Source organism: Oncorhynchus mykiss, chromosome 25, assembly GCF_057628025.1.
Source record: "Oncorhynchus mykiss isolate SJ-2025 chromosome 25, ASM5762802v1, whole genome shotgun sequence".
NCBI lineage: Eukaryota > Metazoa > Chordata > Actinopteri > Salmoniformes > Salmonidae > Oncorhynchus > Oncorhynchus mykiss.
In genome coordinates, this window is record NC_143046.1 from 92,516,658 (window position 1) to 92,540,000 (window position 23,343).

Here is a 23,343-nt window from a genome sequence, read left to right on the forward strand (position 1 = left end):
TTTGTTGACGTTGAGTGTGAGGTTGTTTTCCTGACACCACACTCCGAGGGCAATCACCTCCTCCCTGTAGGCCGTCTCATCGTTGTTGGTAATCAAGCCTACCACTGTTGTGTCGTCCGCAAACTTGATGATTGAGTTGGAGGCGTGCGTGGCCACGCAGTCGTGGGTGAACAGGGAGTACAGGAGAGGGCTCAGAACGCAACCTTGTGGGGCCCCAGTGTTGAGGATCAGCGGGGAGGAGATGTTGTTGCCTACCCTCACCACCTGGGGGCGGCCCGTCAGGAAGTCCAGTACCCAGTTGCACAGGGCGGGGTCGAGACCCAGGGTCTCGAGCTTGATGACGAGCTTGGAGGGTACTATGGTGTTGAATGCCGAGCTGTAGTCGATGAACAGCATTCTCACATAGGTATTCCTCTTGTCCAGATGGGTTAGGGCAGTGTGCAGTGTGGTTGAGATTGCATCGTCTGTGGACCTATTTGGGCGGTAAGCAAAGTCCGTGATTGACTGTAGACCCTGCCACATGCCTCTTGTGTCTGAGCCGTTGAATTGAGATTCTACTTTGTCTCTGTACTGGCGCTTAGCTTGTTTGATAGCCTTGCGGAGGGAATAGCTGCACTGTTTGTATTCGGTCATGTTACCAGACACCTTGCCCTGATTAAAAGCAGTGGTTTGCGCTTTCAGTTTCACACGAATGCTGCCATCAATCCACGGTTTCTGGTTAGGGAATGTTTTAATCATTGCTATGGGAACGACATCTTCAACGCACGTTCTAATGAACTCGCACACCGAATCAGCGTATTCGTCAATGTTGTTATCTGACGCAATACGAAACATCTCCCAGTCCACGTGATGGAAGCAGTCTTGGAGTGTGGAGTCAGCTTGGTCGGACCAGCGTTGGACAGACCTCAGCGTGGGAGCCTCTTGTTTTAGTTTCTGTCTGTAGGCAGGGATCAACAAAATGGAGTCGTGGTCAGCTTTTCCGAAAGGGGGGCGGGGCAGGGCCTTATATGCGTCGCGGAAGTTAGAGTAACAATGGTCCAAGGTCTTTCCTCCCCTGGTTGCGCAATCGATATGCTGATAAAATTTGGGGAGTCTTGTTTTCAGATTAGCCTTGTTAAAATCCCCAGCTACAATGACTGCAGCCTCCGGATAAATTGTTTCCAGTTTGCAGAGAGTTAAATAAAGTTTGTTCAGAGCCATCGATGTGTCTGCTTGGGGGGGGATATATACGGCTGTGATTATAATCGAAGAGAATTCTCTTGGTAGATAATGCGGTCTACATTTGATTGTGAGGAATTCTAAATCAGGTGAACAGAAGGATTTGAGTTCCTGTATGTTTCTTTCATCGCACCATGTCACGTTAGTCATAAGGCATACGCCCCCGCCCCTCTTTTTACCAGAAAGATGTTTTTTCCTGTCTGCGCGATGCGTGGAGAAACCTGTTGGCTGCACCGCTTCGGATAGCGTCTCTCCAGTAAGCCACGTTTCCGTGAAGCAAAGAACGTTACAGTCTCTGATGTCCCTCTGGAATGCTACCCTTGCTCGGATTTCATCAACCTTGTTGTCAAGAGACTGGACATTGGCAAGAAGAATGCTAGGGAGTGGTGCGCGCTGTGCCCGTCTCCGGAGTCTGACCAGAAGACCGCCTCGTTTCCCTCTCTTTCGGAGTCGTTTTTTTGGGTCACTAGCCACTTTAAACAATGCTACCTTATATAATGTTACTTACCCTACATTATTCATCTCATATGCATACGTATATACTGTACTCTATATCATCGACTGTATCCTTATGTAATACATGTATCACTAGCCACTTTAAACTATGCCACTTTGTTTACATACTCATCTCATTTGTACATACTGTACTCGATACCATCTACTGTATATTGCCTATGCTGCTCTGTACCATCACTCATTCATATATCCTTATGTACATATTCTTTATCCCCTTACACTGTGTACAAGACAGTAGTTTTGGAATTGTTAGTTAGATTAATTGTTATTACTGCATTGTCGGAACTAGAAGCACAAGCATTTCGCTACACTCGCATTAACATCTGCTAACCATGTGTATGTGACAAATAAAATTTGATTTGATTTACACATTAAGTAGCCACGCCCGAGTGAGGTCAGAAGAGCGTGTCAGTGTGATGGAACAGTCCTTTTCGACCAGACTGCTTAAAAGGACTTGCTAAGAATTAACATACCAGACCAGAACATTGCCAGGTTGCTGCTGTGCGTGTAAAGTGGTCTGGATCCTGAACCCTGAATAATCATCACGAGGTGTAGGCCAGACAATCAATGCTGATTAGCTGTCCTAAGTCAGTTATCGAGAAAAAGCCAATCGAATTGGGACCATCATACTAAGCTGCAAACCATCCCATCCTACTACGAGTCTCAAATCACCTGTTTTAATGGCTAGTAAATAAATAATTCAACCAATTGGTGTGGTACTGAATGATAAGTAAGGCTGGGTTATTTGCAGATCCAAGAAGGTTACGACTGTTCAGAATATTGATACGAGGTAATGATTTATAAGATTAATGTTTATAGATGAAATAGATATATACCTTCTAGGAGTTTAATTCAGGAGATGGTAAATCTTTAAACAACCTCTTCCCGTGGTGCCCCAAATTCCTAATGAGTTCATTGTTACATGACACATAATTTAAATCGGATAACAATTAAACCTAGTTAGTGGATTAAATAAAAAACAGTCATCAGATTAATGAAAGTAAAGTCACGATACAAGACCATCAGGTTTGAATGAACTGTTTTGTCTTGTAGTAATGGGGTGCATGTCTGTATTTCCTTAAATAGTCAGAAAAAAATATTTTGTTGGTCAGTTTTGCCCAACATAACAGGTGGTGGTGTGTGGGACACAGTAGCTCAGATAGATAGACTCCATCTGCATTCCTGATTTCTGTAACTGTTAGCTTATCTGTGTAATATTGTCAGTGTGTTTTAAATGTGGTTGTTTCAGTGCCTTTAGGCCAACTCCAAGCGAGCTGTCATGTGCCTTTTACTGAGGAGTTGCTTCCTTAATGGCCACTCTCCATAAATGCCTGATTGGTCTGAGAGTCTTTAGGTGCTTTTTTGGCAAACTCCAAACAAGCTGTCATGTGCCTTTTCACTTCTACCATAAAGGCCTGATTGGTGGAGTGCAGCAGAGATGGTTGTCCTTCTGGAAGGTTCTCCCATCTCCACAGAGGAACTCTGGAGCTAGAGTGACCATTGGGTTCTTGGTCATCTCCCTGACCAAGGTCATTCTCCATCTCCAGGAAGAGTCTTTGTGGTTCCAAACTTCTTACATTTAAGAATGATGGAGGCCACTGTGTTCTTGGGGACATTCAATGCTGCAGACATTTTTTGGTACCCTTCCTCAGATCTGTGCTTCGACACAATCCTGTCTGGGTGATCTGACGCAATACGAAAGTTATTATTAAAGTTATTATTATTAAATTATTAAAATACATTTGACTGGAAGTGTGTGTAGACTTTTCCCTCTTTCTCCAAGGTGTCATGACGTTGGCCTGGGGATAGGTTTATGACAGTCATAAATACCTCTTCCCCCCTTTTTCCTCTCTCTACCCTACTGAGGTTACATTTGAAAACCCCTTGGTTAACATAGAGATTCTGGGAACATCAGAAGGTGGGGGGAAATTAACTATATTCTGGTAATCTGACCAATTGAACATATGCGGTGGTACTTAATGAATATGATGTCAGTTCGGTTGTCATCTGAGACATTCTCATCAATGATAAGATGACATAAACTCTACAGTGGAAAGTCTACACATCAGAGTTATCGGATTCACATGGAATTGTTGTTCAATTTAAATGTTTGAATATGAAATTATTTGTGATGGGATGAAATGTGATTTTAGCTTCTAAAATGTGAGAATTGGGTTTTCATGAGTGAATTAGGCCCGACTCAGTGGCCCGCCCACGGGAAGAGACATAGGTTGTAAACTATGAAACACACCCCTTTTCTCCTTCCACTATATAAGCCCTTGACGAAAATGTAACCTCCTGTTCCGAGGATGTGAGGACGACGGTCCGATGTCAGAATGGTTCAGATAATAACTACAGAACGAAGCCAACATCAGCATGAGCTTTGGTTGCGAATGGTATGAACTTTGAACTCTTATTCACTACAGAAGTGATACCTCCTAGCCGTTGATTTAGCAACAGCAGCTGCAAACGAGGGTTAGGAAGGAACAGACAGAGTAACCCGTCTACCACACAACAACGTTACTACAACGTATCCAATTTACCAGCAGAGACATTCTTTAAAGGACAAAGGACTCGGTTTGGCAACACGACCTTCCATCTACCACCAACCTACCGAAGTGCAGCTCAGAGTAAATATTTATTGCATTTTCCTTTTGCAAATGGGCGGTAGTTTAGAATGCATAAGATACTGTACATACAATAGCACAGCTTCGCCCTTTGTTCCTCAGTCTTCCCGCTCTTTCACTCAAACTCAGCCCCTTTTCTTTTGTGTAACAAGCTGTCATATCTGTTCCGCCCACTAGGGACGTTTTCCTTTATGACGTAATTTGTAATCAAGTTATGATTTAATTATTTGTATGTGTAATTCTGTGTGATTAGTTAGGTATTTAGTAAATACATTATTAAACCCAATTTTGTATTGCTGATTCAAATTGTTAGCCAGGGTTCGTGAAGATAACCAAGAATTTACAACTTTCAGATGAGACTGAAATAAGGTGACGATTAATATTGACTGCTATTGATGTAAAATATTACTAGGTCTTTAAGAGTTTATTCGGAAGATAACAGCTCTTTAAATATTATTTTGTGATCCCCCGACTCTCTAGTTAATTACATTTACATAATTAGCTCAATCAGGTGATATTAATTACAGAGAAATTATTTTATAGAACAGCATGTCATATCACTTAATCTGGCATAACCAAAGACACGACAAAGGTAATGTACAGAACAGAAGTGTTTATCCAGCTTATTCTAACAGTTTCCAAAGAAAACAACACTAAGTACACATTTACCGGTCATTTAAAAAAATATAAAAATATATATTAATAAGTTCATTCTTTCCCATCTTTTGGTCTGTTGGATTTGTTGGTTCTGTATATTCCGTTGCTCGCTGGCAACGTTTTCATCCCATGTTTGGTAGCTAGCCAGTCAGCTAGCTACGGCTAACATCAGTCACGAAAGTAGCTGTTTTCTATTGACATTCATTTGGATATCTACAGTATAACAATGAGCTGATAATGCCCAATTTTGCCTGGCATAGCTAGAAAATCCTTCTCGTCAGGACATTCATCAACACTGACTGTTCATTACAAGGAGATCGCATTGCATATCAAAAACTAGGTTAGAAGCTAGCTAAATAGTTTGTTGTTTGCAAACCTGCCAATATGACATTCCTAATTCAACCTGTTGCTGAAAACAGCTGGTGAAACTAGAAAAATGTGGGAGGATTTGGACAGCTTTAGCAACGGAGGGTACCAAATAAATTCATGTTCATCACTCACCACGTTAGGGCACCAGATGCTCCCAAAAAAAGATCTCTGCATAAACAAATCAATGCTAGCACAATGTATCCAATTTCACTTGTGGTGTGGTTGGTGGTTTAGGTTTTTGTAACTTTGTAGCAAGTACAATTTGCATGTGTAGGCACATATTGCATCATGATTGCAAGGTGGCCAGATATATTTCCCAACTGTTGGTTTTAATGTCCATTCTAGAATGCCCTTCTAGCCAATCAGAAAAGAGTATTCAACAAAGCTGTGGCATAAGGATACTACATACGTGACCAACCGGCTCGATTTGTCTTATGTAGCAATGGTGTTTTTTACATTGGATAAAAGTAGAGACTCAGAGGTACAAAATGGTATATCATACACTACAGTTGAGGAAACAAGTAATTCTGCTTTGAAAGTTGATCAACCTTTGAGATTTTTGGTACCTACTGGAAATCTCTTCTTTGACTTTGTCAGCATATTTGCAATCAAAAGGTAGAATTTTCTCCATCTCCTTAGTTGTCATTCTCTAATTCCACTCATTCCACTAATTTCATTCCACTAATTTAAAAGTTTCTGTTCAAATGGCGCTCCTGTGAGTTAGTGACGTGCGGCATACAGTTTCCTGAAACAGTTGAGGTCGGAAGTTTACATACACTATGGCTGGAGTCATTTTCAACCACTCCACAAATTTCTTGTTAACAAACTATAGTTTTGGCAAGTCGGTTAGGACATCTACTTTGTGCTTGACACAAATAATTTTTCTACAATAGTTTACAGACAGATTATTTCACTTATAATTCACTGTATTACAATTCAAGTGGGTCAGAAGTTTACATACACTAAGTTGACTGTGCCTTTAAACAGCTTGGAAAATTCCAGAAAATTATGTCATGATTTTAAAAGCTTCTGATAGGCTAATTGACATTATTTGAGTCAACTGGAGGTGTACCTGTGGATGTATTTCAAGGCCTACCTTCAAACTGAGTGTCTCTGCTTGACATCATGGGAAAATCAAAAGAAATCAGCCAAAACCTCAGAAAAAAAATTGTAGACCTCCACAAGTCTGGTTCATCCTTGGGAGCAATTTCCAAACGCCTGAAGGTACCATGTTCATCTGTACAAACAATAGTACGCAAGTATAAACACCATGGGACCACGCAGCCGTCATACCGCTCAGGAAGGAGATGAACGTACTTTGGTGCGAAAAGTGCAAATCAATCCCAGAACAGCAAAGGACCTTGTAAAGATGCTGGAGGAAACGAGTCCTATATCGACATAACCTGAAAGGCAGCTCAGCAAGGAAGAAGCCACTGCTCCAAAACCGCCATAAAAAACCCAGACTACGGTTTGCAACTGCACATGGGGACAAAGATCGTACTTTTTGGAGAAATGTCCTCTGGTCTGATGAAACAAAAATAGAACTGTTTGGCCATAATGACCATCATTATGTTTAGAGGAAAAAGGGGGAGGCTTGCGAGCCGAAGAACACCATCCCAACCGTGAAGCACGGGGGTGGCAGCATCATGTTGTGGTGGTGCTTTGTTGCAGGAGGGACTGGTGCACTTCACAAAATAGATGGCAGCATGGAAAATTATGTGGATATATTGAAGGAACATCTCAAGACATCAGTCAGGAAGTTAAAGCTTGGTCGCAAATGGGTCTTCCAAATGGACAATGACCCCAAGCATACTTCCAAAGTTATGTCAAAATGGCTTAAGGACAACAAAGTCAAGGTATTGGAGTGGCCATCACAAAGCCCCGACCTCAATTCTATAGAACATTTGTGGGCAGAACTGAAAAAGCGTGTGCGAGAAAGGAGACCTACAAACCTGACTCAGTTACACCAGTGCTGTCAGGAGGAATGGGCCATAATTATCCCAACTTATTGTGGGAAGCTTGTGGAAGGCTACCCGAAACGACTGACTCAAGTTAAACAATTTAAAGCAATGCTACCAAATACTAATTGAGTGTATGTAAACTTCTGACCCACTGGGAATGTGATGAAAGAAATAAAAGCTGAAATAAATCATTCTCTCTACTATTATTTTGACATTTCACATTCTTAAAATAAAGTGGTGATCCTAACTGGACTAAGACAGGGAATTTTTACTCTGATTAAATGTCAGGAATTGTGAAAACTGAGTTTAAATGTATTTGGCTAAGGTGTATGTAAACTTCCAACTGTACAAAAAGTATGTTTAAACTCAACCTCCATGGGCGTGGCCTAACTGCTGACCTACTACCCCTGACCCCAGCAGTATGGTGTGGTCCTACCTCCTCGGCCGTTGCCTGACCCCTGACCTCTGACCCCAGCAGGGTGGGTGTGGTCCTACCTCCTCGGGCGTGGTCTGACCCCTGACCTCTGACCCCAGGATTGTGGGTGTGGTCCTACCTCCTCAGCCGTGGCCTGACCCCTGACCCCAGCAGTGTGGGTGTGGTCCTACCTCCTCGGGTGTGGCTACAAAGTTGATGGCGGTGTAGTAGCGGTCATCCTCCTGAGACAGACTGAAGGTGAACTGGTAGTCTATCAGCAGGGTGTCTGGTAGGGAGATAAACACAGCTACATGTTAGAACAGCGGTCGTCCTCCTGAGACAGACTGGACTGGTAGTCTATCAGCAGGGTGTCTGGTAGGGAGATAAACACCATTTTGTGGGACTGGAGACGTTTCTTCTACCAGCTGTGGTGTGAACAATAGGGAAACACTGAGCCTACACATCACCATGGGGGAAACATGGATTACGATGCATTTAAGAATTTCATGTTTTTGTAAAGACCTACATCACTATACTGACAGCATGTCCGTTGCCTGTAAAGACCTACATCACTATACTGACAGCATGTCCGTTGCCTGTAAAGACCTACATCACTATACTGACAGCGTGTCCGTTGCCTGTAAAGACCTACATCACTATACTGACAGCATGTCCGTTGCCTGTAAAGACCTACATCACTATACTGACAGCATGTCCGTTGCCTGTAAAGACCTACATCACTATACTGACAGCATGTCCGTTGCCTGTAAAGACCTACATCACTATACTGACAGCATGTCCGTTGCCTGTAAAGACCTACATCACTATACTGACAGCATGTCCGTTGCCTGTAAAGACCTACATCACTATACTGACAGCATGTCCGTTGCCTGTAAAGACCTACATCACTATACTGACAGCATGTCCGTTGCCAAAAGGACATATTTTGAGGTGTGTTACAACATTCATTTAAAAATCAGAAAACGTACGATTTTTTGGGTCACTGGCCACTGGTATGTTTTTCAACATTTAATTTAAATGAAAAGCTGAAATGTCTTCAGTCAATAAGGGTTTCACCATGAGGCCAATATTTACTTTAAAAAAGAGTTTAATAATTATATTTGTATTAGTTATTTACCCACTGTTCCTAGGCCGTCATTGTAAATAAGAATTTGTTTTAACTGACTTACCTAGTTAAATAAAAGGTTACAATTGTTTTTTTTTTATAAATAAATATGGGGTTTATTATGGATCCCCAATAGTTCCTGCCAAGGCAGCAGCTACTCTTCCTGGGGTTTATTATGGATCCCCATTAGTTCCTGCCAAGGCAGCAGCTACTCTTCCTGGGGTTTATTATGGATCCCCATTAGTTCCTGCCAAGGCAGCAGCTACTCTTCCTGGGGTTTATTATGGATCCCCAATAGTTCCTGCCAAGGCAGCAGCTACTCTTCCTGGGGTTTATTATGGATCCCCATTAGTTCCTGCCAAGGCAGCAGCTACTCTTCCTGGGGTTTATTATGGATCCCCAATAGTTCCTGCCAAGGCAGCAGCTACTCTTCCTGGGGTTTATTATGGATCCCCAATAGTTCCTGCCAAGGCAGCAGCTACTCTTCCTGGGGTTTATTATGGATCCCCAATAGTTCCTGCCAAGGCAGCAGCTACTCTTCCTGGGGTTTATTATGGATCCCCATTAGTTCCTGCCAAGGCAGCAGCTACTCTTCCTGGGGTTTATTATGGATCCCCAATAGTTCCTGCCAAGGCAGCAGCTACTCTTCCTGGGGTTTATTATGGATCCCCATTAGTTCCTGCCAAGGCAGCAGCTACTCTTCCTGGGGTTTATCATGGATCCCCATTAGTTCCTGCCAAGACAGCAGCTACTCTTCCTGGGGTTTATTACGGATCCCCATTAGTTCCTGTCAAGGCAGCAGCTACTTTTTATAATCAATTTCTCTCAGCCAATCATCAGTCATGTGTGTAAGTGCTGTGCTTGTTGAATGTCCTTCCCTATAATCATGCTGAAAGACTGTTGTCAATTTGTTTACTGTAAAATAGCATTGTATCTGGTCAAACACAATTTTTTCCAAGGTTCACTAATGGTTGGGAACAGAGATGCTAGATCGGGCTCAAGTCCGGGCTCTGGCTGGGCCACTCAAGGACATTCAGAGACTTGTCCTGAATCCACTCCTGCGTTGTCTTGGCTGTGTGGTTAGGGTCGTTGTCCTATTAGAAGGTGAACCAGTCAAAGTTCTTGAGCGCTCTGAAGCAGGTTTTCATCAAGGATCTCTCTGTACTCTCTGTACTTCGTTCATCTTTGCCTCGATCCTGACTAGTCTCTCAGTCCCTGCTGCTGAAAAACATCCCCACAGCATGATGCTGCCACCACCATGCTTCAGCATAGGGATGGTGCAGGTTTCCCCCAGACGTGACGATTGGCATTCAGGCCAAAGAGTTCAATCTTGGTTTCATAAGACCAGAGAATCTTGTTTCTACATTCCTTCTATGAGAGTCTTTAGGTGCTTTTTTGGCAAACTCCAAACAAGCTGTCATGTGCCTTTCACTTCTACCATAAAGGCCTGATTGGTGGAGTGCTGCAGAGATGGTTGTCCTTTTGGAAGGTTCTCCCATCTCCACAGAGGAACTTTGGAGCTCTGTCAGAGTGACCATCGTGTTCTTGGTCACCTCCCTGACCAAGGCCCTTCTCCCCTGATTGCTCAGTTGGCCGGGGGGCCAGCTCTAGGAAGAGTCTTGGTGGTTCCAAACTTCTTCCACTTAAGAATGACGGAGGCCACTGTGTTCTTGGAGAGCTTCAATGCTGCAGATATTTTTTGGTACCCTTCCTCAGATCTTTGCCTCGACACAATCCTGTCTCTGAGCTCTACAGACAATTCCTTCGACCTCATGGCTTGGTTTTTACTCTAACATGGACTGTCAACTGTGGGACCTGATATAGACAGGTGTGTGCCTTTCCAAATCAGGTCCAATCAATTAAATGTACCACAGGTGGACTCCAATCGAGTTGTAGAAACATCTCAAGGACAATCAATGGAAACAGGATGCACCTGAGCTACATTTCGAGTCTCATAGCAAAGGGTCTTAATATTTATCTAAATTAGATATTTCTGTTTAAAAAAAATGTGAAAGGATATAGGAACGTAAATGATTTGGGTGGATCTCATCCTCCTTATAAAACATGTTTTGTTTCCAGAAGGTTTCAAAATTGTTAATAAATGTTCCACCCACAGAGCTGCAATAGTCTGGTAGGTAGTTATTGAGGGATAAAAGTCTGTTAAACCGTTCAATGACACCATTTAGGGAGGTCAGAGGGACAGATATAATGGGGTGTTTGTTGGTGTCAAGTAGAGACCCAATCAGTTCTTTAAAATAATTTTCAGCTGTTCTGAGCTGCCCTTCATAATGTCATTGAATCACACATGAACTATGCTAGACTCAATTTCCCGATGCTGGTTTAAAAAATTTGCGAGCAGCTTATCCTCGGGCTCCTGGACGTTTTTGCTCCATTTCTCACCATTGAGATACAACAGCTGGAGAAGGGAATGGAGAAATATGCCCATTCCTACCCGTCACATAATTTGTTGAACCTTTCACAGGTCTACGAGAAGCAGGATAGCAGCAGGTCCTTCCACAGCAGGCGGTGCCCTGTCAGATCCGGAGAAAGGAGACGAACTCGACGACGAAGCCGCTGCTGGAGTACTGCCGTTGCAGACACAGTCACACCATCAATGAAGGCTACATCATGCTGCTGCCTTCGGTCTCCACGACTTGTGACATGGGACCAGCGCTGATTGGAACATTATTCTTGCTGTTCTCCGTCTACTTCACTACAGGATGGAGGAGGAGGAGCAGGTGGAGACGCCTTCCTTGGCTGGCAAGTTCCAGGCAGCACAGGCCATTCGGATAGGGACCTATGACAAGGCGGGGATACATTCCTCAGGCCCGAGCAGCGTCCTGCCATAGGAGTTGAGAATGAGACAGGTCCAGTTGGAGTTTTGCCCAGAAGTTTGAGCAGAATTGAGATTTGCTTGCTAAGCATTGCTACCTCATTCGTGTAATCCTCCGTTGGCTAACTATTGCTAGATTGAAACTCTGGATTGTCAATATTGTCCCGGACAAGATCGTATTTAACACAGCTTCTACAACCCTGGAAACATTTGTTAGCTATTCCAGGTGAAGCTGGCATCATTGCAACCCTAGCTAGCTGGCTAGTTGGTAGCAGGTGTTGACACAAACACAACATTTTTAAGAAATATAGTAAACCTTTGGAAACAACAGACCGAAGCAACAGGTCGAGGCACAGGAGGTATCAGGAGGTATCAGGATAGGAGAAAACTGAGGACAGATCAACAACATTGTAGTTAATCCACAATACTAACCTAATTTATAGAGTGAAAAGGAAGCCTGTACAGAATACAAATATTCCAAAACATGCCTCCTGTTTGCATCAAGGCACTGAAGTAAAACTGTGGCAAAGCAATTCACTTTTTGTCCTGAATACAAAGTGTTATATTTGGGGCAAATCCAATACAACATATTACTGAGTACCACTCTCCATATTATCAGGCATAGTGACGGCTGCATCATGTTATGGGTATGCTTGCCATAGTTAAGGACGGGGGAGTTTTCAGGATAAAAATAAACAGAATGGAGCTAAGCACAGGTAAAATCCTAGAGGAAAACCTGGTTCAGTCTGATTTCCACCCGACACTGGGAGATAAATTCACCTTTCAGCAGGACAGTAACCTAAAACACAAGGCCAGATATACACTGGAATGGTCTTGAGTGGACGAGTTGCAGTGTTTACTTAAATCAACTTGAAAATCTATGGCAAGCTGAGTGGTGCAGCGGTCTAATACACCACATCGCAGTGCTACTTCAGCCTGGGTTTCGATCCCGTGACCAGGAGTCCCAATGGTTGGCACACAATTTGCCCAGCGTCGTCCGGGATAGGGGGGGGTTTGGCCAGGGGGGTCTGTATTTGGCTCATCACGCTCTAGCGACTCCTTGTGGCGGGCCGGGGGCCTGCAGGTTAACCTCGGTCATCAGTTGAGCGTTGTTTCCTCCGACATCATTGGCTGGCTTCTGGGTAAGTGGGCGGGTGTTCACCTCTCTAGGGTAGGGGGCAGCATTCGGAATTTTAGATGAAAAGCATGCCCAAATTTAACGGCCTGTTACTCTGGCCCAGAGGATATGATATGCATATAACTGGTAGATTTGGATAGAAAACACTCTAAAGTTGCCAAGTTTTTTTCTGTGAGTATAACAGAACTGATTTAGCAGGCGAAACCCTGAGAAAAATACATTCAGGAAGTTTATATTTTTTTGTTGTAGTTTTCTATTCAATGCCATTACAGTATCCATTGACATAGGCCTCCATTTGCAGTTCCTATGCCTTCCACTAGATGTCAACAGTCTTTAGAAATCATTTCAGGCTTGTATTCTTATAAATGAGGGAGTAAGACCAGTCTGAACGAGTGGACCCAAACGTGACGCAGAGTTTTTTCAGGCGCATGTGCATTTCTTGTTTACCTTTTAAATTGACAACGTTATTGTCCGGTTGAAATATTAAAGATCATTTAGGCTAAAAAAAACAACCGGAGGATAGAATATAAACATCGTTTTACATGTTTCTATTAACTTTACGGATACAATTATGATTTTTTGTCTGATGGTTTTGACTGAGTTTGAGCCTGTGGATTACTGAAGAAAACGCGCTAACAAAACTGAGGTTTTTGGATATAAAGAGACTTCATCGAACAAAAGGAACATTTATTGAGTAAATGAATGTCTTCTGGGTGCCACCATATGAAGATCATCAAGGTAAGGGATTCATTTTATCTCTATTTCTGAGTTTTGTAACGCTTCTGCTTGGCTGGTTACTGTTTGTAATAATTTGTCAACTGGGCTATGTTCTGGGCTAGGTATGTTCTGGGCTAGGTATGCTTTCGCCGAAAAGCATTTTATAAATATGACACTGTGGTTGGTTTAACAAGAAGTTCATCTTTAAACCTATGTAAAATATGTTTAGTTTTCTGAATTTGTATAATGAGCATTTCTGTAATTGAATTTGGAGCTCTGCAACCTCACTGGATGTTGGCCAGATGGGACGCTAGCGTCCCACATACCCTAGAGAGGTTAAGAAGCGCGGTTTGTCATGTTTCGACTTTTGCCTCACCAGCCCGTTGGAGAGATGCAGTGAAGAGACCAGATCGAAATTGGGGAGGAAAAAGGGGTTAAAATATATTTAAACTAAAATTTTAATAAAACAAAATCTATGGAAAGATCATAATGATCAACAACCAATTTGACAGAACTTGAATACTTTTTTAAAGATTCATTTGCAAATGTTGCGGAAAGCTCTTACAGACTCACCCAGAAAGACTCACAGATGTAATTGTTGCCAAAGGTTATTCTATAAGGAGTTCACTCGGGGTGTGAATACTTATGTAAATGAGATAGTTCTGGATTTATTTTTCAATAAATTGGCCAAAAAATCTATGTAATCCATTGTGAATTGAGGCTGTAACACAACAAAATGCGGAAGGCCAAGGGCTATGAATACTTTCTGAAGGGCACTGTCTCTCTTCACTTTTACCCATCTCTCTCGTCTACCCATCCCCCTCGTCTACCCATCTCTCTCGTCTACCCATCCCCCTCGTCTACCCTTCCCCCTCGTCTACCCTTCCCCCTCGTCTACCCATCTCTCTCGTCTACCCATCCCCCTCGTCTACCCATCCCCCTCGTCTACCCATCCCCCTCGTCTACCCTTCCCCCTCGTCTACCCTTCCCCCTCGTCTACCCTTCCCCCTCGTCTACCCTTCCCTCTCGTCTACCCTTCCCCCTCGTCTACCCTTCCCTCTCGTCTACCCTTCCCTCTCGTCTACCCTTCCCTCTCGTCTACCCAAGTTACATGTGACCAAATCAGATGTGTGTGTTCAGACAGCAGTCATTTGCTGGCATGGTTACGCTAGTTGTCATAGTAATGACGGGTGTGTGAGCAGCAGTGTAGGCTGATTGGGGGTGGTGCTCGTGATTCCTTTCACTCAGAGGTTATGTAGCAAGCTAAGGTGACAACAATGACTGCCATGGACGTTTCCCCAGTTACATTGAATGTTTCGAAATCATAGTGTAAGAACAATTTTAAAGCCAGAGGGACAATATAACTTTTAAAACGAGTCCTTTTTGGCTAGCCATAGCAGTCAACTAGCTAGCTAGGTAGCTGTTAGCGTTCATAGCACATTGACTCATTTGTTAACAATTACCAAGCTAGTTAGCTACCACATGTTCTTGTCAAAACTGTCAACAGAATAGCTAGCAACCAACAATATATGCCAAATAACCACATGAGGGCAAATAAATCAGATTGGACCGTTCAGACACAAGTCACATGGTCAGGAATCAGATTGGACCGTTCAGACACAAGTCACATGGTCAGGAATCAGATTGGACCGTTCAGACACAAGTCACATGGTCAGGAATCAGATTTGTATCGGAGGTGGTTTGAAATATCAGACTGCAATAAAAAAAAAAGATGAATCAGATGTGCCAAAAAGATATGTGAACAAGGCTTAACAACCGTTAGATCCTAACAGGCCTCTACAGTAACTGCACTACCACTGAACTGAACAAAGACGGCATTCACGATGACAGTAAAAAAAAAAAAAACCTTCGCCTGAGACCCAAATGGCACCCTATCCTCTATTTTGTGCATTACTTTTAACCAGAGGGCACATAGGGCTCTGATCAAAAGTAGTGCACTATATAGGGGAAATGTGCCATTTAAGCCTCAGCCTCAGTGCGGTGTTCTACTCTGAGAAGGACTCAGCCGAAGAACTCAGCCTCAGCGTGATGTTCTACTCTGAAGGACTCAGCGTGGTGTTCTACTCTGAAGGACTCAGCGTGGTGTTCTACTCTGAAGGACTCAGCGTGGTGTTCTACTCTGAAGGACTCAGCGTGGTGTTCTACTCTGAAGGAGTCAGCGTGATGTTCTACTCTGAAGGACTCAGCGTGATGTTCTACTCTGAAGGACTCAGCGTGATGTTCTACTCTGAAGGACTCAGCGTGGTGTTCTACTCTGAAGGACTCAGCGTGATGTTCTACTCTGAAGGAGTCAGCGTGATGTTCTACTCTGAAGGAGTCAGCGTGATGTTCTACTCTGAAGGACTCAGCGTCAGCGTGATGTTCTACTCTGAAGGACTCAGCCTGATGTTCTACTCTGAAGGACTCAGCGTGATGTTCTACTCTGAAGGAGTCAGCGTGATGTTCTACTCTGAAGGACTCAGCGTGGTGTTCTACTCTGAAGGAGTCAGCGTGATGTTCTACTCTGAAGGACTCAGCGTGATGTTCTACTCTGAAGGACTCAGCGTGATGTTCTACTCTGAAGGACTCAGCGTGGTGTTCTACTCTGAAGGACTCAGCGTGGTGTTCTACTCTGAAGGACTCAGCGTGATGTTCTACTCTGAAGGAGTCAGCGTGATGTTCTACTCTGAAGGACTCAGCCTGATGTTCTACTCTGAAGGACTCAGCCTGATGTTCTACTCTGAAGGACTCAGCGTGATGTTCTACTCTGAAGGAGTCAGCGTGATGTTCTACTCTGAAGGAGTCAGCGTGATGTTCTACTCTGAAGGAGTCAGCGTGATGTTCTACTCTGAAGGAGTCAGCGTGATGTTCTACTCTGAAGGAGTCAGCGTGATGTTCTACTCTGAAGGACTCAGCGTGATGTTCTACTCTGAAGGACTCAGCGTGATGTTCTACTCTGAAGGACTCAGCGTCAGCGTGATGTTCTACTCTGAAGGACTCAGCCTGATGTTCTACTCTGAAGGACTCAGCATGATGTTCTACTCTGAAGGAGTCAGCGTGATGTTCTACTCTGAAGGAGTCAGCGTGATGTTCTACTCTGAAGGAGTCAGCGTGATGTTCTACTCTGAAGGAGTCAGCGTGATGTTCTACTCTGAAGGAGTCAGCGTGATGTTCTACTCTGAAGGAGTCAGCGTGATGTTCTACTCTGAAGGACTCAGCGTGATGTTCTACTCTGAAGGACTCAGCGTGATGTTCTACTCTGAAGGCCTCAGCGTGATGTTCTACTCTGAAGGACTCAGCGTGATGTTCTACTCTGAAGGACTCAGCGTGATGTTCTACTCTGAAGGAGTCAGCGTGATGTTCTACTCTGAAGGACTCAACGTGATGTTCTACTCTGAAGGAGTCAGCGTGATGTTCTACTCTGAAGGAGTCAGCGTGATGTTCTACTCTGAAGGAGTCAGCGTGATGTTCTACTCTGAAGGACTCAGCGTCAGCGTGATGTTCTACTCTGAAGGACTCAGCCTGATGTTCTACTCTGAAGGACTCAGCATGATGTTCTACTCTGAAGGAGTCAGCGTGATGTTCTACTCTGAAGGAGTCAGCGTGATGTTCTACTCTGAAGGAGTCAGCGTGATGTTCTACTCTGAAGGAGTCAGCGTGATGTTCTACTCTGAAGGAGTCAGCGTGATGTTCTACTCTGAAGGACTCAGCGTGATGTTCTACTCTGAAGGACTCAGCGTGATGTTCTACTCTGAAGGACTCAGCCTCAGCGTGATGTTCTACTCTGAAGGACTCAGCGTGATGTTCTACTCTGAAGGACTCAGCGTGATGTTCTACTCTGAAGGAGTCAGCGTGATGTTCTACTCTGAAGGACTCAACGTGATGTTCTACTCTGAAGGAGTCAGCGTGATGTTCTACTCTGAAGGAGTCAGCGTGATGTTCTACTCTGAAGGACTCAGCGTGATGTTCTACTCTGAAGGACTCAGCGTGGTGTTCTACTCTGAAGGACTCAGCGTGGTGTTCTACTCTGAAGGACTCAGCGTGGTGTTCTACTCTGAAGGACTCAGCGTGGTGTTCTACTCTGAAGGAGTCAGCGTGATGTTCTACTCTGAAGTACTCAGCGTGATGTTCTACTCTGAAGGACTCAGCGTGATGTTCTACTCTGAAGGACTCAGCGTGATGTTCTACTCTGAAGGAGTCAGCGTGATGTTCTACTCTGAAGGAGTCAGCGTGATGTTCTACTCTGAAGGACTCAGCGTGATGTTCTACTCTGAAGGACTCAGCGTGATGTTCTACTCTGAAGGACTCAGCGTGATGTTCTACTCTGAAGGACTCAACCTCAGCGTGATGTTCTACTCTGAAGGACTCAGCCTGATGTTCTACTCTGAAGGACTCAGCATGATGTTCTACTCTGAAGGACTCAGCGTGATGTTCTACTCTGAAGGAGTCAGCGTGATGTTCTACTCTGAAGGAGTCAGCGTGATGTTCTACTCTGAAGGAGTCAGCGTGATGTTCTACTCTGAAGGACTCAGCGTGATGTTCTACTCTGAAGGACTCAGCGTGGTGTTCTACTCTGAAGGACTCAGCGTGGTGTTCTACTCTGAAGGACTCAGCGTGGTGTTCTACTCTGAAGGACTCAGCGTGGTGTTCTACTCTGAAGGACTCAGCGTGGTGTTCTACTCTGAAGGAGTCAGCGTGATGTTCTACTCTGAAGTACTCAGCGTGATGTTCTACTCTGAAGGACTCAGCGTGATGTTCTACTCTGAAGGACTCAGCGTGATGTTCTACTCTGAAGGACTCAGCGTGATGTTCTACTCTGAAGGAGTCAGCGTGATGTTCTACTCTGAAGGAGTCAGCGTGATGTTCTACTCTGAAGGACTCAGCGTGATGTTCTACTCTGAAGGACTCAGCGTGATGTTCTACTCTGAAGGACTCAGCGTGATGTTCTACTCTGAAGGACTCAACCTCAGCGTGATGTTCTACTCTGAAGGACTCAGCCTGATGTTCTACTCTGAAGGACTCAGCATGATGTTCTACTCTGAAGGACTCAGCGTGATGTTCTACTCTGAAGGAGTCAGCGTGATGTTCTACTCTGAAGGAGTCAGCGTGATGTTCTACTCTGAAGGAGTCAGCGTGATGTTCTACTCTGAAGGACTCAGCGTGATGTTCTACTCTGAAGGACTCAGCGTGGTGTTCTACTCTGAAGGACTCAGCGTGGTGTTCTACTCTGAAGGACTCAGCGTGGTGTTCTACTCTGAAGGAGTCAGCGTGATGTTCTACTCTGAAGTACTCAGCGTGATGTTCTACTCTGAAGGACTCAGCGTGATGTTCTACTCTGAAGGACTCAGCGTGATGTTCTACTCTGAAGGAGTCAGCGTGATGTTCTACTCTGAAGGACTCAGCGTGATGTTCTACTCTGAAGGAGTCAGCGTGATGTTCTACTCTGAAGGAGTCAGCGTGATGTTCTACTCTGAAGGAGTCAGCGTGATGTTCTACTCTGAAGGACTCAGCGTGATGTTCTACTCTGAAGGACTCAGCGTGATGTTCTACTCTGAAGGACTCAGCGTGATGTTCTACTCTGAAGGACTCAACCTCAGCGTGATGTTCTACTCTGAAGGACTCAGCCTGATGTTCTACTCTGAAGGACTCAGCCTGATGTTCTACTCTGAAGGAGTCAGCGTGATGTTCTACTCTGAAGGACTCAGCCTCAGCGTGATGTTCTACTCTGAAGGACTCAGCCTGAGCGTGATGTTCTACTCTGAAGGACTCAGCCTGATGTTCTACTCTGAAGGAGTCAGCCTGATGTTCTACTCTGAAGGAGTCAGCGTGATGTTCTACTCTGAAGGAGTCAGCGTGATGTTCTACTCTGAAGGACTCAGCGTGATGTTCTACTCTGAAGGAGTCAGCGTGATGTTCTACTCCGAAGGACTCAGCGTGATGTTCTACTCTGAAGGACTAGATGTGATGTTCTACTCTGAAGGAGTCAGCGTGGTGTTCTACTCTGAAGAAGTCAGCGTGATGTTCTACTCTGAAGGAGTCAGCATGATGTTCTACTCTGAAGGACTCAGCGTGATGTTCTACTCTGAAGGACTCAGCGTGATGTTCTACTCTGAAGGACTCAGCGTGATGTTCTACTCTGAAGGACTCAGCGTGATGTTCTACTCTGAAGGACTCAGCGTGATGTTCTACTCTGAAGGACTCAGCCTCAGCGTGATGTTCTACTCTGAAGGACTCAGCCTCAGCGTGATGTTCTACTCTGAAGGACTCAGCCTGATGTTCTACTCTGAAGGACTCAGCATGATGTTCTACTCTGAAGGAGTCAGCGTGATGTTCTACTTTGAAGGACTCAGCGTGATGTTCTACTCTGAAGGACTCAGCCTCAGCGTGATGTTCTACTCTGAAGGACTCAGCCTGAGCGTGATGTTCTACTCTGAAGGACTCAGCCTGATGTTCTACTCTGAAGGAGTCAGCCTGATGTTCTACTCTGAAGGAGTCAGCGTGATGTTCTACTCTGAAGGACTCAGCGTGATGTTCTACTCTGAAGGACTCAGCGTGATGTTCTACTCTGAAGGACTAGATGTGATGTTCTACTCTGAAGGAGTCAGCGTGATGTTCTACTCTGAAGAAGTCAGCATGATGTTCTACTCTGAAGGAGTCAGCGTGATGTTCTACTCTGAAGGACTCAGCGTGATGTTCTACTCTGAAGGACTCAGCGTGATGTTCTACTCTGAAGGACTCAGCGTGATGTTCTACTCTGAAGGACTCAGCGTGATGTTCTACTCTGAAGGACTCAGCCTCAGCGTGATGTTCTACTCTGAAGGACTCAGCGTGATGTTCTACTCTGAAGGACTCAGCGTGATGTTCTACTCTGAAGGAGTCAGCGTGATGTTCTACTCTGAAGCACTCAACGTGATGTTCTATTCTGAAGGACTCAGCCTCAACGTTATGTTCTACTCTGAAGGACTCAGCCTCAGCGTGATGTTCTACTCTGAAGGACTCAGCCTCAGCGTGATGTTCTACTCTGAAGGACTCAGCCTGATGTTCTACTCTGAATGTAGACTAGAGTTCCACTTACAGTAACACGTTCCTTTCAGAGGGTTTCCTTGGTAACGGTTCTCCACCTCACACCTGAGAGAAAAGAGAGGATGAAGTGAGAGAAAAGAGAACGAAAGGAGGTTGGAGACAACATGGACAGTAACTCTACCTAAACAGGGCAACCATGCAGGGCTTTACAGTACAAACATATGTACCTAAATATTTGGATGTGTAACCTGGAATATATTTACGAGCACCAGTGAGGCAAGAAAAACGTAAGATTCTAGCTTTATTACCTCATATTATTCACTGTGCTCCTACATTTCCTTGTGTGAGAATACAAACATGCTCCTTGTAAAAACATTCAGCGTGGAGCCCTGTTACAGATGACAGCAGTCTGGACTGTAGAATATGTAATATGTATTAACTATGTAGGGGACTGTAGTGGACTGTAGTGGACTGTAGTGGACTGTAGTGTAGTGGACTGTAGTGGACTGTAGTGGACTGTAGTGTAGTGGACTGTAGTGTAGTGGACTGTAGTGGACTGTAGTGGACTGTAGTGTAGTGGACTGTAGTGGACTGTAGTGGACTGTAGTGTAGTGGACTGTAGTGGACTGTAGTGGACTGTAGTGTAGTGGACTGTAGTGGACTGTAGTGGACTGTAGTGTAGTGGACTGTAGTGAACTGTAGTGTAGTGGACTGTAGTGGACTGTAGTGGACTGTAGCGTAGTGGACTGTAGTGGACTGTAGTGGACTGTAGTGTAGTGGACTGTAGTGGACTGTAGTGGACTGTAGTGGACTGTAGTGTAGTGGACTGTAGTGGACTGTAGTGTACTGTACTGTACTGTAGTGTAGTGGACTGTAGTGGACTGTAGTGGACTGTAGTGGACTGTAGTGTAGTGGACTGTAGTGGACTGTAGTGGACTGTAGTGTAGTGGACTGTAGTGGACTGTAGTGGACTGTAGTGTAGTGGACTGTAGTGGACTGTAGTGGACTGTAGTGTAGTGGACTGTAGTGGACTGTAGTGGACTGTAGTGTAGTGGACTGTAGTGAACTGTAGTGTAGTGGACTGTAGTGGACTGTAGTGTAGTGGACTGTAGTGGACTGTAGTGGACTGTAGTGGACTGTAGTGTAGTGGACTGTAGTGGACTGTAGTGTAGTGGACTGTAGTGGACTGTAGTGGACTGTAGTGTAGTGGACTGTAGTGGACTGTAGTGTACTGTACTGTACTGTAGTGTAGTGGACTGTAGTGGACTGTAGTGTAGTGGACTGTAGTGGACTGTAGTGGACTGTAGTGTAGTGGACTGTAGTGGACTGTAGTGTAGTGGACTGTAGTGGACTGTAGTGTAGTGGACTGTAGTGGACTGTAGTGGACTGTAGTGGACTGTAGTGTAGTGGACTGTAGTGAACTGTAGTGTAGTGGACTGTAGTGGACTGTAGTGTACTGTAGTGGACTGTAGTGGACTGTAGTGTACTGTAGTGGACTGTAGTGGACTGTAGTGTAGTGGACTGGACTGTACTGTAGTGGACTGTAGTGTACTGTAGTGTAGTGGACTGGACTGTACTGTAGTGGACTGTAGTGTACTGTAGTGTACTGTAGTGTAGTGGACTGGACTGTACTGTACTGGACTGTAGTGTACTGTACTGTACTGTAGTGGACTGTACTGTACTGTAGTGTAGTGGACTGTAGTGTACTGTAGTGGACTGTAGTGGACTGTAGTGTAGTGGACTGTAGTGGACTGTAGTGTACTGTAGTGGACTGTAGTGTAGTGGACTGGACTGTACTGTAGTGGACTGTAGTGTACTGTAGTGTACTGTAGTGTAGTGGACTGGACTGTACTGTACTGGACTGTAGTGTACTGTACTGTACTGTAGTGGACTGTACTGTACTGTAGTGTAGTGGACTGTAGTGTACTGTAGTGGACTGTAGTGGACTGTAGTGTAGTGGACTGTAGTGGACTGTAGTGTACTGTAGTGGACTGTAGTGTAGTGGACTGGACTGTACTGTAGTGGACTGTAGTGTACTGTAGTGTACTGTAGTGTAGTGGACTGGACTGTACTGTACTGTAGTGGACTGTAGTGTACTGTAGTGTACTGTAGTGTAGTGGACTGGACTGTACTGTACTGGACTGTAGTGTACTGTACTGTACTGTAGTGGACTGTACTGTACTGTAGTGTAGTGGACTGTAGTGTAGTGTAGTGGACTGGACTGTACTGTACTGGACTGTAGTGTAGTGTAGTGGACTGGACTGTACTGTAGTGTAGTGGACTGTAGTGTAGTGTAGTGGACTGGACTGTACTGTACTGGACTGTAGTGGACTGTACTGTACTGGACTGTAGTGTACTGTACTGTACTGTAGTGGACTGTACTGTACTGTACTGTAGTGTAGTGGACTGTAGTGTAGTGTAGTGGACTGTACTGTACTGTAGTGGACTGTAGTGGACTGTAGTGAACTGTAGTGGACTGTAGTAGACTGTAGTGGACTGTAGTGGACTGTAGTGGACTGTAGTGTACTGTACTGTAGTGGACTGTAGTGTAGTGTAGTGGACTATAGTGGACTGGACTGTACTGTAGTGGACTGTACTGTAGTGGACTGTAGTGTACTGTACTGCAGTGAACTGTAGTGGACTGTAGTGAACTGTAGTAAACTGTAGTGGACTGTAGTGAACTGTAGTGGACTGTAGTTGACTGTAGTAAACTGTAGTGGACTATAGTAGACTGTGGTGGACT

The 23,343-nt window shown here is 44.5% G+C and overlaps 1 protein-coding gene across 1 annotated transcript in view; it reads right to left on the bottom strand.

The window, feature by feature from the left end:
- Positions 1–23,343, bottom strand: part of atrn (attractin) — a 238,845-nt gene that overhangs the window by 116,138 nt on the left and 99,364 nt on the right. The window contains 2 exon segments of the mRNA XM_090221488.1: positions 7,955–8,049; positions 20,653–20,705. Of these exon segments, the coding sequence (XP_090077614.1) occupies positions 7,955–8,049; positions 20,653–20,705 (148 nt within the window).